General features: G+C 35.2%; 1 protein-coding gene across 3 annotated transcripts in view; it reads right to left on the bottom strand.

Annotated features, from left to right (window-relative positions):
- The window catches only part of GLRA3 (glycine receptor alpha 3), a 62,735-nt gene that overhangs the window by 17,607 nt on the left and 24,950 nt on the right, over positions 1-20,178 (bottom strand). For all 3 annotated transcript variants that reach the window (XM_072335479.1, XM_072335478.1, XM_072335480.1), the window contains exons 4-5: positions 8,812-9,035; positions 6,688-6,770 (exon numbers count right to left, since the gene is read on the bottom strand). In XM_072335479.1, the coding sequence (XP_072191580.1) occupies positions 6,688-6,770; positions 8,812-9,035 (307 nt within the window). The remainder of the gene's footprint in view (positions 1-6,687; positions 6,771-8,811; positions 9,036-20,178) is intronic.

Here is a 20,178-nt window from a genome sequence, read left to right as displayed (position 1 = left end):
CTTCCTTTCGGTGAGTTTCCTTTCTAGTCTGCACTACTCTTTTACAAATGGAAGAAAGAGCATGTTCAAGAAATAAGAAACAGCTATAGTGACTGACCAACAGTGTTGACTGAGGCTCTGGATAAGTAAAATGCATTTAACTTGGCAGAATGAAAGTGTGTGAAAGAGAATCAGGTGCTGCGAGAATAGGTAAGATTTTATTTTCAGGTGTGCCACTTGGATACAAGGGAAAGGAGGAGAAAATAGACCAGTAGGCCTCTAATGGCAAGTTAAAGGATGAACCAGAAATCAACAAACCTATAGAAGTACACTACTAGATTCTGTGTAAAAATGCTATGATGCGGCCTTCTATACTTAGAGGCAGTCTGATGTAACTGGCATCGGTTTCTTCCTAGATTAACTGCATGTTATCTCCCTTCCCCCAGAAATCTGAATAAACTATTTTTCTTTAATTTCCCAGTACAGTCTTCTATGATGCTAGGTAACATAGAAGGGCAGTAATGACCATCATATAAGGTTGAGGAGGATCATTATCATTTTAAGATCCTACTGATATCTGACTTAAGAGGCATGATAATAGCACTGCAGATGCTGCAGCCTCCTCACCAGTAAATGGAAAGAGGGCCATTAGATTTTTTTGTTGTTCATAAATAGTTTGGTAGAAAAAAAAATAAGACACATATAAGACACAAACCTTAAAGACATCACTTCTGGGTCAGGAAGTCTCAAGTTGCTAAAAGTATATCAATGTAGGAAAAGGAAGAAAAAAGCCACATTGCTTTATTGAATAGCAGTTCAACAGGACTGCTTAGGTTGCATCAATACTGACTATGTTAACGCAAAGTCTGAGGTCCTGCACATCTGTAATGCAAAAGCAGATGGTCAGTTGTTGGTAATTATATGACAAGACTATAATCTCAGAAGGAGACTGTTGCCAGATGATGAAGTTCTCAGGAACAGTCAAGAACTGCGGCCTTTCAGAAAAACAGCTTTTTAAAGAGGTAACTCACTTTCTGGATCCTGATGTGATTTTTAGAAGCTACTGAAGATTGTACTGGCAGACCTCTACCTGAGATGAATATGAAAAACTGTAAGACTAAGTAGAATTTTGACTTAATTTTCATTGTAGAGTGTCTGAAACAATTAGTAAAGTTGGATTTGGCCTACAGAAGTTTTTCTTTAAATCTTTATATCTATTACAGAGCTTGTGATAAATGTGGGAAAATGAAAGCAAAACTCTGTACCGTGGGAGGAAGTGGAAAAGATAAGACAGGAGATGAAAAGTGGTTATCAGAACTTCTGCTTGGAACATTTGGTGTAGCTATTTGAATAACCTAAGCATCAAATAATATGAAACTGTAGTGACAGTCTATTTAATTTATCTTCATTATCTGTACAGAACTTTTCAGCAGAAGACAGACAAGACCAATAAACTCTAATCTTTAGCCTGGACTGAAGATTTTCTAGTTAAATTGAAAATTTTCAGCGTGCGCAGTTACATTCTTCAGGAAAGATTCAAGGGAAAAAGAATGCAATCTTACTGAAATATTTCCAAGTAGCAAGGGCAATCATAGTGCCTACAAGAGAGAAAACCAGACTGCTCTCTTGGGCTTGGTGATCTTTCCCAGAAAACATGATTTTTTTCAAAAATGTACTGACAAGTTGTTACCAATGCTTGTAAAGAAAAGTGAAGTCCTTGGAACAAAATGCCATTTGAATCTGTTCCCTTCCTTTCTTCCTTGCTATTATCAATTTTAGTAACCCATGTAACTTCTGCATTCATTCAATTCTGAAATCCAAACCAACCTTAAATAAGATTCAATTCGACCTTCATGTATAGTTCTATAGAGCTATACAGAATGTATTTTAATAGAATCAAGCAATTTGTGACAGCTGTATACAGGTTGAGAGTATGAAGATTTTAATTTAGTTGATTCAATATCATCTTTGTGCAATAAGAGCCTATTTTTTCATAAGTAAAAGAGTGGTGAACATCCAAATTTGTCTTGAAAAATTATTAATAAATTAATTATTAATAACGTGTCTTGAAAGTATGGACATCTTTCATTGAGGCTGTTCAAGGATTACTTCACCAGAGGAAAAACAAAGCTTGGTATTTAAGAGAAGTAATTCCCATGAGTCCTCAGTAGTCCACATATACTTCAAATGAAAATTCTCTTGACAATTCCAAAATACCTGACAGCTGTCTTACTTGCTAATTTCTTTCCTTCTAACCTTTTTTAAATTACCATTCCAAAGCATGAAGAATATTTTTGAGCTAATTTTTGATCCACCTGAATATTGGTATGTCTTGTAAATTTTCTGCTAATTCTGTTCTATTCTTCAAAGACTTTGCTTCTCATACATCTTTTTAAAATACACATATACACATTTAAAATTAGTTCTATTTCTCTTCTTCAATAAACAATCACATTAATAACATTTAAAAGCAAAACAAAACAAAAAAACCCTGAATATCTAGCATTTTTGTACTAGAGAGTTTGGTTTGACTAGAGGTTTTATTTTATGTTTCTTTTAAACCTAAACTCTTTTTTTTTTTTTTTTTTTTTTTTAGGGTTTTGTAAGATACAAGAGTAACATTGGACTTATTCAGCAAACTGAGCAGTTCTGTAGGCATCCATCTGAGAAAAGTACAACAGTCATGTTGACTAGAGTAATTTCATTGCTTCTCCATTAGGCATCCCAACAGCGTGCCTACAGGACAGGCTGCCTACAGATTACTGCTGCAAAGAATATGGTAGAGTTCTGGACTGCACCCTAAATTTCAAGCATCAAAACACAGGGAGGATTTGGAAAATCTAGCCAGTCTGGCTTCTGGCTTGGAGTGAGTATAAATTCTTCTAGTTTAAGTTACCCACTCAGAATATTAGCTCTGAAAATCAACTGTATTGTGATTGTAGGCTAAATTTATTCTGGATTACCAAGAAAACATTATTCTAAGTATTTCTGCACCACATTCCAAAGGGATTGCCCTCTGATGGAATCTCCCTGTGATAGTTTTATCCTTATTAGATTTTGAGAAAAGAGCAGCATTTCACATGCAACCCTCTCCCACCTCTTTCAAACCTACCATGTGCTAAAGTCTGTAAGTTTTCAGATGTCGCTTTTATATTAGTTTCTGTGGCTTCAGCATCAGTTGTAGGTTCAGCAGCAATTGCTCCTGCCCTTTCATCCTGTATTAGCTGGGAACAGAGGAGTATGGATATCTGTCTCTTGGTAGCTGTGCATGAGGTCTCACTTTATGATATACACAGTGGGTTGAGTCACCCTGCTACAGAATAAAAGCCATATACTCAAACAAGTACATACCCTAGGATCACTGGCAGGTAAGAAATACAGCCCTGGTCTTTTATTTGTCATCTGTGTTTTTATAGGAGGAATAATGTGCTCAACATTTCCCATGATGCAGACTACCTATTGGCTTGCCTACACATCTTTCTATTTCAGCAATCCCTGTCCCTCCAATGTTGAGGCTGGGAAGAAAGAAATTATACTGCTCAGGCAATAGCATTATGCAGTATAGAGTCAATTTTTTTTCTGAAATCCCCCAAAATGGGAGATGATTACTTAGAAAGACAAAAAAGCTCCTATAAATCAAAAGGAGTGGAAGGTGATTTTTAAAGAGACAAAGCATTGAAGTAAAATGATTTTTATCCCTTACATATACTGCTTTTCATGGCATATTTCTCCCTTTTATTACTAAGGTAGTATTTTAATGGTACTACTGGTTGATGATTTAAGAATATTGATTTTCAGACAAAGTTATAATACAACATATATATAATTGTAATATATGAATCAAAGAATGCCAGGAGATAAAAACAAAACCTAAGATAGAGACAAGAAGATCTAGCACATGAAAGAAAAAAAAATAATAATAATCTTTCCTGTGAAATAAGCCTCAAAAATAAATATCTTGCTGACATTTCTTTGTGTCTTATTCAAGCAGAATAAAACTAAAATTATCTCACATGCCTGTAGGCTGCCCCAGCATGAACCATAGAAATGTGGAAGGGATTATATCCTAACTGCATTTTCATTTGCTTCTTTTGAAAGATACAAAAGCAGCTCATTCTAGTTTTTGATAAATCTTTTGGTAAAATAAATACTTTTGAAATAGAATACACTCTCGCTTAAATACTTTTTATGTGCTTCAGGATATGAGTGAAGGGGCAAATGGAGATGCAGATACTGACCTTGGAAAAAACCATTACAAAAGCTGCATCAAAGTACAACTACCATTTGTGGAAAAAAGCTATACATCTTTCCCTCTTAGGGCTTTTTGTGCTGGAGCAATGGTATCAATATTGATGGAAAATATCTATTACTGAATAAAATTAGATTTATTTTTTTTTTTTCTTAATAGCGGAGGAAAAATCTACTATTTGTTCTTTATAAGTAACTGTCAGACTTTCTTTGTGTCCTTGTGTGGTGGCAAGATGAGCAAGAGAAAACTGAGTGATTCATTAGAAATTGTCCAGTTTGCTTAGTGTCACATCCAGGCTTGCAAGGTCAGGCACAGTTTAAAAAAAATTCTGGAATTAATAAACGTTGTAAATTGAAAGTTGTACCAAATCCTACCCAACTTGACACTCAGTGGGAAGGACAGAAGTGATGTTTATTTTAGAAAGAAACCTCTGGAAGCACAGTTGCTGCTCTTTGGTTGAAGTCACTGTTTTTCCTTTTATAAAACAGCCTGGTGATCGGATAATTTACTCTGGACATGACAAGTTTGTTCTCAGTTTTGAAATCCACAACTTCCTCATCCCTGGACAGTGCATCAAACATCAAGACATTTGCTTCAGTGCCCCTTTTTGAGCTGTTTTACTGTGCACCAAAGAATAGAGAAGTTAGAGATTCTCAGATGACTTTATGGTCTTGGATCTAATTTCAGTTCTTTATTCAGGGTATTTTATGTAAGGCATAAGAAAATGCTATATGCAGCCATCTTCCTCTTTTCTTTTGTAATTCTAAAGAGGAATGGATGCCTACTCTTAGCTAAAATGCTCTGGAATTAGGATGCTTCTGTTCATCTTTCCCTAAATTTTCAAAATTGCTCAGAGTCCAGACTCATGTGAAGCACTTTTTCAGACTCCTACCCAACAAGGAGATCATTTTTGTAAATTTCCCCAAAGTGTCTGAGTCTCTTCCTGTACTCTGGGATAGGGAAATCATTTTGAGACAGATGGCCTCCTGCTCTTAAATGTGTAGGAGGTTGGAAATTGTGTTACTGTGCCCACTTCCTTTTAATCTGTCCTAGAGACATTTCTCTCAGTTTCAGGGAATTATTGGCTTGATCATGAAAACCTAACACACTGATCTAGTAGTTATCTAAGTGTAGCCAAAGTTGACTCACTGAAAGATTTTTTGCCCCAGGCCAGGTAATTTGGCCGTAGTCCCAATTTTTCAATGTCTGAGTTACAGGTAACATAGAGATAGATAAAGCAACTCTTCCTTGTGAAATCAGGTTTGAACTTTCTCTGTAATTAAAAGATTTTGTACATCTCAAAGTGAAGCAGCCATCTGTGTTTTGTTCAGCTGTTCTTTTATGTGCATTATACTACTCTGTACTACCTGGATGTGCAGCAGGGAATTCATGCCTGCTACTGAATGATTAAAAACAAGATGTTAGTGAAAAATATTCTGCTGGAAAACACAGCAAGGCGTCCAAAGAGGCATTCAACTAACAAGTGTTTGTTCCCTATAGTACAGTTCATGGGAACTGAAAGGTATCTGATTTTATGAAGAGACTATTCAAAACACATACAGTTGTTAAGTTTGTTTTTTCCAAGTTCTGATGTAACACCTGGCTTAGGCAAACCATCAGATCTTCTCTGTTGTAAGAAGACCATTAAGTAGGTCTTCTGTGTTTTCCTTGGTGTTTTCAGTGTCAGCCTTCTCGTTCTACTACGAATTACTTCAAGTCCCAGCAGCCTTCTTATTTCTAGGATTTCTTACACTGTTGTGGCTGGTGATCATGTCATGTTCACTTTTGCTTCCTTGCTGGATGATACTTTGTATGGTCTTCCTATTTGTACCCTAGAAAGTCCACAGACATTTCCAAGATTTTCTAAGGGATATTCCTCTGAGTTAAGGTCCTGCCCCAGTAGAGAAGCTGAGAACACTGTGTAGGTGGCATACTCTATATAGGATCATGAATATATATATATATATATACATGTAGTGTAACCTTTTACAGTTCCTCCTTACAGTAAGCCTTTTCTCTAGTTATTTCTAGGATAATTAGGTAAAAACTACAGATATGTAGCTCTAACGTGTAGATAAGATGAAGATCTGATGAAGGAATCTGAAGAGCAGGGTCTCGGTATAAATTATCTTGTTCCCATCACTTAAATACACCTAGTAATTTTCAATTTCAAGTTTTTCACGTAAATCACATAAACCACTTCCTTAATTTATTCTCCTATTTTCTTTATGCTCTCCCATATAAGTTTAGCAATAAATTTAGATATACATGAACTTGATTGTCTGTAAAAGTAAGAATGAAAAAATCTTCTCCCTTGAAATTTATCAACGTTTCCCACGTTAAAATAGGTGATTTGTTTCTTTCTCCATATGTTATTAGAAAGGAGTATTTCTACTCTCTGCACAACTGCTGTAATCTCTAGAAAAGTATTTGAAAGATGGTACATTGCACAAACTTACAGCTTTCCAACTGCATTATACATGTTTGCACATCCATTGGAAAATTTTTGAGATCCATCGGGCAAGACAGTATTAAAGTCAATCTGAAAGAACACAAAAATACCATATAATTTCACAGGTGGAGTGCATAAAAGCAGAGGAAGTCATCAGAAATAGAAGAAAACACATTTTTTCATTAGATAGCTCTCAGAAGGGATCTGTATTAGCAGAATCCATGTGACCCTCTCAGTCTAGAATGATGACAGTGTGGAAAAAAAAAACAAACAATAGAATGCCAAAATTTGTTACAGCCTTCTCAGTAGAGTTTCCTAACTTACATATAAGGGAATGCAACAACTGCATGCTTTTTCATGCTACAGGAGACTTACTATTATATTATTACAGTATTTCAAATCCTTGACATAAATTTTACCCAGAACTGCAAGAATATCATCTCAGGTATCAGTTGCAAACTATGCTAGCAAAATAATTTGTTAATGCTCTAAAATAAACTGTCAACACAAAGATTCATTATAACTTTTTATGATGTTAGTGGTAGACTGACGTATTCCTATGTGTTTGAAACATGGTTGTGTTTTACATTAGCTGTCATATTTCCTGTATTTCCTAGACTGCTTAAGCATTCTAGTTCCACAAGGATATGGTATCCACAAGCATCATGGTAAACATTTGCTCTTATAGCTCTAGTATTATAATGGTGGTTTTTTTCCTCACATTTCACGAGGCTGTGAACTTGGTCAGAAATCTATTAAAGCTGCTATCTGAGCTTGCTTCAGCAGGGTGCTTGTGTTTATAGTCTATGTGTTGAATGTATTTGGAGAAAGTAGGGCAAGGAGGAAGGGTCATTCATTCAAACTGCCAGCATCTCTCAGACTGACTGAGTCGGGAGATAATTGATTTAACCATATATTTTGCTTTTGTTGAGGGAAGGAATCCTTTTTTGCTTGCTTTCAATATGTTCCTGGTGACAGAATACACTGAAGAATGGTTATGTTCTCAGACTGGCATGCTAGGCTCGCTTTGGACATGAAATGAGTGTAGGAGTTTTAACCAAACCCTTTCTTCCAGTGTAAGCTTGACAGCATGCTGTTCACTTGCACTGAAAGATAGGAAGAAGGGGACTCCTTGTCACTGGTATATTCACACAAGTCACAAACACTACTTTTTATTTATTTTATTTTATTTTATTTTATTTTATTTTATCTTATTTTATTTTATTTTATTTTATTTTTTGTCCTAGTATACAAATTGTTCTTCGAAGTCCTGATGTCTCAAAAAGTTTCAATTACCCTTTGATGCAGTAAGATGCAAAACCAAATGCAAAGTGGGAAAGAGATAAATTCATTTTGAAAAATGTAACATTTTTCTCAAGTAAGTCACTAAATTAATACCAAATCTATATAATTACTATAACATTAGTATACCTATATCAAAATCATTTCTTATTTGATTACATATTTGAAGGTAACTGTTAGAATGATTTTACTACTGTTACCTTCTAACGATGTCTGTATTAATAAAAGCAAAGTGGGGAGAAGAGAAAAGAATTGAAACAATCTTGTAAATACTTAGTTGTGACTGCTGCTTACAGCTTCTTAAAACTTTTCAAAACTTTACTTTCCACTTTTCTCCCCACCTCCAGCAAGCAGTAAGTGAGCTATTCTTAAAATCTCATGCTTCCTCAAATGGCTCGTGTTTCCATGTTGGACTGTGACTGCAATATCCAAAAAAAAGTGAAAGAGAAATTACATTGGATTGTTATGACATTAGAGGCCACAGTATGTAAAGCTCATACATAGATCTGTTCAGACTGTAATACTCCAAGCTTATATGTCATGTGCAAGAGTCTGAGTTCCTCTAGGCTCAGTATCTGTAATTTAAATTGGGAATGATGCTTTTCTTATTATTTTTACTAAGAATACTTCAAATGAGAGATCACTTTCTATGATATCACTTTCTATTCATTAAAAATGAATAGTAATTATGATGAAATTCAATATTCAAAGTTCACCTTTACTTTAGTAATTGAACTGCATGACCTTAGCAACTGAAAATAGCTGTTAACAATTCCTAGATACACTTACAAACTTCTATCTGAAAAAAATCACATGATTAGAGACTCACCTGATGGAATAAAGTACATTTCCATTTTTGAAAATTCTCAACAATTTATTATCCGTTGTAACTTCATGAAAGTTGGCACCTTTTTCATTAGCAAAGAACAAATCTGGTTTCCAGATTGAATCCAGCATGGATGGATCTAAGTCTAAAGAGTCATCTGGATATTCACTATATGCAAGACGTGGATCATTCCAATTCTGACGGAGAAAGATGTTCACTCGATAATCCTGAATGAAAGAGAAAACAAGCAAATCTTTATCAAGCATAGGGATTTAGCTTTTATTTCATTTCTTAGCCATGTAATCCCCTGTCCATCTGTGGATGACAAAAGAATTACTCAGCTGATTGCCAGCATGATACCTATTTATATTAGTGGGGGCATAATGGATAAGCATAATTTCAAGGTAATTGAAAAAATCCGAAGATAAGGAAATCCAATCCCTATGTAGTCTATATATCTCCACATAACTCTAACCCTTCAACAGCGTTTTCTTGAAATGGAAAGAAGAGAAGCATGCAGAAAGTTTAATGGCATAACCTTTTCCTGCTCAACTTCCCTCTCCTAGTTAGTGAGAGTCTATTCCATTGTAAGGGAATTTCAGTTCACATCTTTCTTCTCTCTCTAATCCTTACATATTTTAGACATACCACTTAAGTCTTTCTCTCAGCTCCCTACTGAAAAATTCTGTGAGAGTAGTACATTTCTTTGCTGTTGTATGAGGAGGATGTATTTGTTCCTCATCTGCTCAAATGTGGTAGAGAATTTAGAAGGGCTACTCAAAAAGCAATGCTTCCTATTTCTTCAAGTTGGCCCATGGCAGTCTGACAGAATGGTGTCTGACATGAAAGTGTGTATGAAACAAAGGTGTGTCACTGAATTCCTCCAGGCAGAAATGGCACCCACTGACATCCACTGACACTTGCTGAATGTTCATGGAGACCAAACAGTGAATGTGAGAACAGTGAGGTGGTTGGTGGTGTGTTTCAGCAGTTGTGACAGCAATAGTGGAATGAACAGATTTCTCACAATTAGGGGCCACTTACTAAGGGTAAGACAGAATAGATGAAATCATAGAAAAAAAAGGAAAATGGAGAAAGATAAATGGAGGAATCTGCTCCATGTTATGTTACATTGTCTGTCAATTTGCCTAAAGTGAGTCAAAATAAATTGATTTAAATTGCTTCCAGACATTAAGGTGGAAAAAAAAAGAAATCTAAGTTGTACTGAAGCAATTTTTCTTTCCTTCTTCCCTGAAAAGTCTGCCTTAAATAATAATTTTTATCTATCAAAAAATATACATTCGAATACTATTGCATGAAGAACAAACATTTGTTTCCTCAACTTGTAGTTATACCTTGTGAGCACAGTACCAACTTGCTTTAAACAAGTAGGGTTGTTTGATGCCAACACAGAGAACAGAATTAAACTGCTCAAATTGATTTGCTTTCCTGCAAGAGGATTACTACAGCTGTGTGCTACTTGCACAGAAGGGTGACTCCTAACTCAAATTACTCTGTTCTGAGAAGGTTCCTTTGTGGGGGGAGAGAAATCATCATTTAAGCTGTGTGATTTCCTCATGACCTCAAGGCTGCCATTATCAAACAGCTGCTGTGCCCTGGTTGTTCAAGAACTTGCTCCACCGTCTTTCAGAACTCGCAGTCACAGAATGAACTTTCTTAGAGGGTAAGATATTGGTCATCTGCTTCATAGGGCACAAGAAAATTTACACTCAGACATCAAGTAGCTGCTCTTTGCAGATTGCTATTGGCTCCAGTACTAGTGTTTGATTAGCAAATTCCAGCACACAGTGAAATCTAAAACATTTACAGAGTATGCTGATTTTTTCTTTATACTGATAAAGAAGAGTTACAAATTTCCAAAATATGCACTTTATCTGAATGCTTCAGATTACCTGCTCTTGTAATTTTTGTATGCTGTCATTTGGACAAAATCATCACATTTTCATACTATGTAAAACCTAGATTTGTCTTTTGCATAATGAAGTCAGTTGATACTTGCTTTATTTGTTCTAGTTCACTATGGAATTTAACATGGAAATCTGGACTTTCCAAAAAAGTTGCTAAGAGTAAATGCAATTGCCCTATGTGAAACACCACTCTTTTGAATAATATTTAAATTTTGACTGATCAATATTATGAATTTCAATTCATGTCTATTAAAGTTCTGCCTTAAAAAATACTTGAGTGTCATAAAAATCATATACAAAACTGATGTATTCGCTAAAGAATAAAATATAATATGTAAAGTCCCATTAGAATATGTTTTTACTAAATTAATTAATGACATGTGTTGCAAATGCTTGAAACTCAAGCTCCATCAAGGCCCAATCTTTCTAAGTTATGTACATGCATAGGGCTGTAGGTTGCAATGGTCATATTTCTGCCTTTCTAGGTTTCTACATCTGTTGCTAACAGTTCAGTCATAACACTGGAAGAGCTTTTTGCACATAATATAGTGGATTAAAATTTACTTTGTTATAATAGATGCTGAATATGATCCTTAGTACCTAAGAATTTATTGCAGATCTAAATAGAGCTGCTCCCATTAAAGCTGAAGAGAGGAACAAACTTTAGCAGGATGAGCTGCAGTGAGAAGGGAGAACAAGAGGGAACTGGTAAAGCCACAGTAAAGCAGGGAATGAGCTAAATCATTGAAAAATATGTTATATGAGATTGGAACCAATACTGGGGAAAATAACACCCAAGTGAATATTTGTCTAAAAATGTATCCGATGTTTTGAAGAAGCAACTCATAGTAAACTTTATTTTGTAACCACAGTGTGCTAATGGTTTTACTGAGCTTGTGGATCACCGTGTAAGGAATGAGACTATTTGATCAAACAGTTCTGTGTGTTTGCTACAGGTTGATTACCAGCTTTTTGAATTTTTTCCATGTGTTATTCTAGTTTTGATGTAATATTATGGTGAAAAAAGAAATACTGGACTAAATCCATCACTGGCATATAAAATGGAAAACAAAGAAGAAAATGGTTATTTAGCTAATAATTTTGATATGTCTTTGATGACATTTTTCAGGTACAGAAACACAAGTATTTAAATTTAGGTAAGCCCCTCATATTGGTAGGTCATTTTGCTTTCAGGTAACCAATATCATTGCAAAATCAAAAGAGAAGACCCTTTGCGCAAACATCTGAGAAACATAAATATCAGTTGTATTAAACCTCAAGATTTCCCTTGTCTTTTCTCCTTCTTAATAGTTGAAATTCCACAATTACTGAGTTTATGGTGATGCCTCATCTGTAGCCATGCATGTTGAAAGAAAAGAATAAGGACCGTAATGAATAGCCAGTACTGTGAGAGGAGAAATAAAAATTTGATTTCTCTAAAGTGGTAGTGCAACAATGAACGGAAGACTCACTTGCCTTCCATAAATGTGTTGAAAAGGGAATACTAGTGGGGGGAAATCAGTTTAAAACAGTTTAAATCAGTTTTGGTGTACTGATGGCTAAATATGAGCCAGCAGTGTGCTCAGGTGGCCAAGAAGACCAGTGGCATCCTGGCTTTTATCAAGAATGGTGTGGTGAGCAAGACTAGGGAAGTCATCCTGCCCCTGTACTCAGCATTGATTAGGCCTCACCTGAAGTATTATGTTTAGTTTTGGGCACTGCAGTGCAGAAAGGACATTGAGGTGCTGGAGCATGCCGAAAGAAGGGCAACGAGTCTTGTGAAGGGCTTGCAGAATATGCCTGGGGCTGTTTAGTCTGGGGAAAAGGAGACTGAGGGGAGACCTTGTTGCTCTCTTTCAATATCTGGTCTTAAGTTGCACCAGGATAAGTTTAGGTTGGATATCAGGAAAAAACTTTACAGAAAGTGTTATTAAGCACTGGAGTAGTCTCCTCAGGGAGGCAGTTGAGCCACCATACCTGAATGTGTTTAAAAACCATTTGGATGTGGTGTTCAGAGACATAATTTAGCAGAGGGTTGTTAGAGTTAGGGTAGTTTGGTTAGGTTGCAGTTGGACTTGATGATCTTTAAGGCTTTTCCAACCTGAGGAATTCTATGATTCTACTATTTAAGTTTAGGGAAAAAATGTTATTTACAATAACCAAATTCTGCATAAGTGGCAGAAATGCTGCTCTGCTACACAGAGGGCTCGAATCCTGGGAGTTGGACTCTATGATCTCTAAGGTCCCTTCCAACTCGCACGATACTGTGATACTGTGATACTGTGAAATTTAGAATAGTCTGAATTGGTTCATAATTCAACTTACTCTGCTAATAAACATCAATGATCTTTTCATTGGCATGATTTATTATTGAAAAAAATGGGACTCCTCCCTACTTTTAATAGGTCTTTTCAGTATTACAGGTCTGAGCAGCAGCAAGGCTAGTAGCAAACTATGGATGTAGGGCAGTTCAATTAATGAGTGATAAAAAACTGCAGTAGACTCCATGCTCCAGCACTAACTGCAACCCATTAATCTGTCAGAGATTTACAATAGCAGCTAAAGAGAAATTAACCATGATTTAAATTGATCGCTGAGTACTTAACTTTAATTGACACGTCAAATCTGTGTCAGAGGAACAAGATCTGACTAATGTCAAACATCCCTAAGAACATGCTTTTCTGTACTGAATAGCTACGGGGCATTCATTACAAGAAGCAATGTAGATACACTGTTGATTATAATAGTTTGTCTGACTCACTGAATCTTTTTGACTATCAGTCCCAGAATATTTCCATGGTGGAAACGTTCTTTCCAGAATGGATTTTGGGAATGAATAAAAATAAGGATGATTTTCCTGTTCTTGCAATACAGAAACTTGGGTCCAGCAGAAACTGCCATATTTTTCCATCTTTCTTAATAAGAACTCTGTGAATTTTCCAGCACTGCAGGATTCTTCCCTCAGTAAGAAGTGTCTTCATATTCCTTAGGAGAAAGCCACTTTCTTGCTGTTTTCCTTGCCAAGACTGTGACTCTTTGCCCTCATGATTTGCTGTATGAGGTCAAGTATGCAGTTCCTTATGCAGAGATGGAGAGCTTTCCTGTCTGGTCCTGCCTTGAGTTAGGTGGCTAAGCACTTTGTTGGCAATTCACCTCTTTAGATCTGAGCTCTCACGGGCTGAGGATGAGCAGTAACGGCAGTCTGTTCTTGGATAAAAGCTGTAATCCTACAGTAATTTGAAAATGGTGGGTGCTCTTACCCACTCCATTAAGTAGGACAGGCCAGATGGTTTGAGGATTTGGGTGAAGGCTTCTCAGGAAGCTTTAGCTATTCAGAAAAGATTATTGATGGATTTTGGATCACGATCTCTATCTTTCTCCATCCATAGGTGTATAAAACCAGATTTTAAGCTATTTAATGTTTTGATTTTTCTGATTTTTTTTTTCTTTTTCTTTTTTTTTTTTTCCTCCTTACAATCCAAACTACTAAGTGTCCAGGTGGATATCTATTCATAATTTTGTAAATATTTTGTATAACTTTTGTCTAATACTTTGCAGAATTTGATTCCAATACTGGGCCCACAGTACTATATCTTGATATAATATCTTCTATATCAAGTCAATAGAGCTAGAACTCACTTGTCAAAGAACTAGCTGAAACTAGGACTTTGGAATTGCTGCTTATAGTATCAGACCTCTAAGATTCCCTTTCAAAATTAAAATTCAATGTTCAGTGCACTGCTCATGCACTAAATACTCTTTCTAAGTTTGTCACCTGCTTTCACATCCTTGGATTCTGAAGTATTAAGAATATTGTTAATGTTCTACCTGGAACAAATAAATGTAGCTTATTGCTACATTTATCAATTGGTTTGAATCTCTCTTCTATGTCCTTCATCATCACTACTAATGGTTTGGAGTGAGTAAGCAATTCTGTCACTACTCTGGTTCAGTCTCCTCCTTACTAAAAGGATGGGTAATTTTGATGAAGCCGATTAGTATAGAGCTTTCAGTTATTGTAATTCAACCCACAGATAAAAATAAAAACATATACAGTAGTTTCTCTGAGGAATCAATGATTTTTAGATGATGACTTTCTTGTCTTTATTGTAAAACATTCAATATTTGTTGAATTCAACACTGTTATTCAAAATCTACCTTTTTTGATAGGTTTTAGGCAAATGCACAGCTTTAGTCAATTTTATTAATATTATTTTTGTTGTTGTTATTGTTATAATTTCTGGTTAATTGTTAGTATTAATGTCCAGATTTAAGTTTCTGTGCTCACAAATAATTGTAATATCAAAAGTCAAAACATCTGGATTGTTTAATCTTTCTAAAAATTAAATGCAGCGTTGACATACCATATGATAACCTTTGTCACAGCTCTTACTGTGTGTCCTAGTATATTTATCAATTTCAGGCTGGATATAAATCTTGAATTCTTAATGGAAATTGTGTGTTCCCAACTCCTAACATATTACACTAAAATCACATTTGCGACTTGCTCAATATAGCTGAGTTGTTAAGCTTCAGCTGAGGGGCTTTTAAAATGTTTGCACTTTGAAACAGCTGTACAAGGGATTAGATGAAAATGGACATGACAATTACATGAACAAGCATCATACTCTAAAACTCTGTCTTCGTTGATCTTTGCCATGTTTTCAGTTAACAAAATCATTTTCTTCCTTCTCCAGAGAAATTGTGTGTCCCTAAAGATGCTTTTGCTATAACACCAGAAGGTCTATTTGCTAAATGAAATACTGCATTTATATGAGATGACTCACTTGTTCAGATGACCTTTTGGTGCTACATGTTCCATGTTGTGATTAATATATTTTATACATTACCACTTAGAATTCCAGTGTTTTCAGTGAATGACTGAATGACAGTAGAAGCCTTCACTGAAAATGTGTATTTGAAATCAACCCCTGTTTAATCTCCTCAGGGAAATATAAGGGATCAAAGAGGAATTCCATACTATCTCTCTTTTCTGTATTCCATCTGTTGGGAGCTAAACTTGACATTGTCTAAAATAACTCTATATGTCTACCATCCTAGATATCCTGATGTATTTGGGAAATTAATTGCCTATCTCAAAAAATAAAAATAATAAAAAATCACTATATACACTTCAGGGAAATAAATAAAATCTGAAACGGCATAAACTCCACTCAGTATCCATTTATTATTATTTTTTTCTTTCATGAAGAAGTTACCTTTGTGAACTAGAGAATGAGGGTCTTGATGATTACCAAGGAAGAATGAGAAGATATTGAAAAAATAAATACTTTAAAATTACGATATCCAAAATGATTGAAATACTTAACTACCAGAAAGTACAAAAATATGCTTTCAAAATTATTATTATGTGTATATAATATTATGGCATACAAATTATATAGTCCGTACTCAGTTTTCTGAAGCTGTAGAGTAGCTAGCTTCACAAAACTGCATACAAGTAAAGGAAAATATTTCAAAATAGAGAACTAATGAAAAGTGCCAAGAAACAAAGCTTTTTTTTTTTTTTTGTATTCTATCAATCCAATCCTTCAAGGAATCAAGTAGCTAAATTCTCATTCAATTTAAGTCTCTTAAAGACAAAGCAACTATAAAGAAGATCGTGTGAGATCCAACATATTATAGCATGTAATGTTTATAGATGGAAGTAGACCAGAATCTTGTTTAACTAATCCTGTTATGCCAATAAACTAACTTTCATATGTTCCTATACAATTACATTCTGAAAATCTATTAACTCAAAAAGAAATTTACTGACTAGAAGATAGGATATTGTAATGATTGCTTATCTTTTTATGAGCAAGGGAATAAGCAGAGATTCATTAGAAGTACTTTCTACAGTTACTGTTTTGTCACTAAAATAAGTAGAGAAATAATGGTGAATGGGTATTTTTTCCAAGTTATGTCTTACAATGTAATTGCCAGGCCACAACCTGAACCAGTGGCTGAGCACCGGATAAGAGGGCATGGATAAAAGAGAAGGATGTATTAGTATCTTAGTAGTGCCGACAATTTTAAGAGGCCATGAAAAAACTGAATCTGTTTATTGCAGATGTACCAGATCACAAATACAAAACAGTATAGACTCCTGGGTGGGCAAGAAGAAATCACCGAGACTGTGCAGGAACTGGAGAGAATAGGGATTATAAGACCTACACACAGCCCATATAACTCCCCTATACGGCCAGTCAGGAAGTCAGAAAGCATGTGGCAAATATTAGTAGACTACAGAAAACTAAATAAACTCACACTGCAGATTGCCTCTCTCATGGATACATTAAGTAGAGAATTAGAAACACATCTCTGTGTTCTGGATCTAGCAAATGCACTTTTTAGGATTCCAATTGCTAAACAATCCCAAGACCAGCTTTCATTTTCATGGGAGGGCAGGCAGTGGAATTTTTCAAGTCCTGCCTCAGGGATATGTGCATTTGCCTTCTTAACAGCATTCGTGTCTTTTCAGGCTGAGTCAAGAAATATCCATTGGCAGAATATGGCATATAGCAGGAACAAATAACAAACATGCTTTTAAACATGATAATTATCCGCACTGCTGTCAATTGCCATTAGTTCTCTCAGCAAGTGTCCCTTTCAATCAATATGCGTTAACCTAAGAATAATAATACTTAGTAAAGATAGCCATACCACTGTATCAAGATCAAGTGTTAATGACCTTTAACACTTATAAATTTTGAGGAATTTGGTAAGTCTTAATTACTGGAATAAAAGCAGTATTTTTGTAGAGTTGATCCCATAACTTAAGCATTTTATAACCATTGCTTCACTGGTTGCTGCCAGCAATATATATTAACACTGCTCTTACAAACAATAAAATTTTTTAGCATTAGCTTATGCACTGCAATTTGAAACATAACTCAAGCTACACAGAGAAACTCTAAGCTATTCCAAGGATGTTATGATAAAAGTTGAAACTTTAATTACAGTACAACGATAAATAAATTATTTTTCTGCAGGATTTAGTTTCCATGTTGCCAATATATATTTAACCCTATGTAGACGAGCAATCTGATAGGTTTCTCTGGTTTTTAAAGTTGTATGTGCAGATACTTTTTATCTGCACATACAACTTTAAAAGTTTAAAAGAAAAACTTCTGCTGATAATATTGTGCAATTATATGTTAAAAAATAATAATTAAAAAAAATCAAATCTGGTCTTCCATGTTTTCTTAACATCTTGCTGTTCCTTAGATTTCTAAATCTATAAGAGGGGAAAAAAAAAAAGAATAGCAACAAGTAAAAAGTGAAGGACTGAACCTGGTCATTTATATGTGCAGATCAGTAAGAGTTTATTTGGCAAGAGAATGAATGTGGATATCACTAATACATGTTCAGCTCTGGTACTACTATTCAACTCATTAACACAGAAAGTCTGTCAAGGCTTGACCCTTGTAAGTAGCACTGGTGAGACTGCACCTCAAATACTGTGTTTGGTTCACTGTATGATGAGTGAGTTGTTCAACCATGTGCAGAAAGAGCAACAAAGCTGGTGAAGGGACTAGAACACAAGAGTTATGAGGAGTGGTTGAGGGAACTGGGATTATTTCCCCTGGAGGAGGCTGAGGGGAGACCTCTTCATTCTCTTCAACTACTTTGAAAGAAGGTTACAGTGAGAAGTTTGTCAGTCTGTTTTTTCAGGTGACAAGTGATAGGATGTGAAGGAATGGCCTCAGGTTTTGTCAGGGACAGTTTACATTAGATATAAAGAAACCAGTTTTCATGGAGAGGACAGGAAACACTGGAATGGGTTTCCCAGGTTAGTGGTGGAGGTATTTAAGTAACAGTTGGATGTTGTACTAAAAGACATGATGGGACTTGGGTGATGATTGGACTTGGTAATGTTGAAAGTCTTTTTCAACCAAGATGATTCAATGATGCAAAATGTGTCAATTATGAAAGTTTGTTTAAAGAGAATTTAAAATCATGATTTATTTTTCATTGCCTCAGAGAATTCCTGACATAAATTAAGCTCCTTGTATGTTGAATTAAAATTGCTTAGATTTAATTTGAATCACAACTTCCTAGTAAGAGGTGGCATACCATTTTACCTCCTAAAAAGTACTTGATTTATCTTCTGAGATAAAGGGAATGTGAAATAACTATAGCCTGAGCTTTAAAGAAAAGAAAGAACTGTGAAACAAAAGGAAATTTTAAAAAGATCTATTTCAATTTTAATTTTTATTATTATTATTATTATTATTATTTGGACTAGTTGTCTCTCCTTAACTACCTTAACTATTAGACCTCACATCACTTTTTTCTTCCCTCCCTTCCTTCCTTCCTTTCTTCCTTCCCCATTCTCTAATTGTTTATTGTGTTATTCGTATCCAAGGCAGCAGAGGGAGCTCAAACATTTTGTTCATCAATAAGAGAACAATCAGAAAGAGAAAAGAGAAAAGATAGTACCAAGAGCAAGTACAATGGCAGTGAAGGATAGGGGCTAATACACTCCGGCTTCTATAAAGTAATGCACTGTATGCATATCCCATTAGTCAGCTGCTGCTTTTACACACCAGAGAGACTTCCAGGTATCACATAACGGGTCTTATTTTGTACCTCTTGCTTGTAAGCTCTTTTGTTTTCAGGTTGGAAAAAGGAGTACTAATCAAGAAGGTGTAAGATTTATATAGATGTCTGAATTATAAGGATTACAGTAAATAATTGTTGGTAAAATAGTGAAAATAGATAAAAATAGTAAAACTGCAGTGAATTTATTTTCCTTCAGCAGGGCAGTACTTCAGTTTTTAAAATAATTCAAGATGTTTTTAACCATAACTTTAAGATAGAAAGGTTCTAAGGTTCCTTTTCAGTTCAGTGGAGAAGTAGACTAATAATACATACAATCAAAAGTCCTATCTGCATAAAGGGACTTGTTCTAAAATGCAAGATTTGAGTCTCTAAGGGTTCAACAGCTGCAGACCATAAGCAAAAGTTCTGCAGTGAGCTGTTAGAGAACATTATAAAAAGAGTCTTGGCACTTAAACGAGATGAACATTTTACTAAAGGATGCAAGTAGTCTACAAGCGTGCTGCCGCACAGTACTAAAGAGAGCCTGGCCTCACCCATTTGATACCTGCTCTTTAGATACTTTTGACGTTGAAATGTGTTTATGATCAGTGTGGGGTTTTTTTGCTTGTTTGGTATTTCATACAGTTGAAATGTGAAATATCCTCATCTCAAATGCAGGAATGTTGTTTGTTTTTGGTTTTGTTTTGTTTTTTGTTTTTTTTTTTTCAGTTGTAACAACATTAATTTTCCAAAAACCCTTTTTAGAGTGATCTTGTTGCTGATTCTTTTGACTTTACTGGCTCTATTCCAGAGTCATTCAAAAGTAGCCATGGAGTACTATTCTAATCATGTGAACAGTGCTTAATGCTCTGATCAAACCTGAATACATCTCCTT

This window comes from Excalfactoria chinensis, chromosome 4, assembly GCF_039878825.1.
Source record: "Excalfactoria chinensis isolate bCotChi1 chromosome 4, bCotChi1.hap2, whole genome shotgun sequence".
Taxonomy (NCBI): domain Eukaryota; kingdom Metazoa; phylum Chordata; class Aves; order Galliformes; family Phasianidae; genus Excalfactoria; species Excalfactoria chinensis.
Note: the sequence above shows the minus strand (reverse complement) of the source record. Positions and strands in the feature narration are given on the sequence as shown.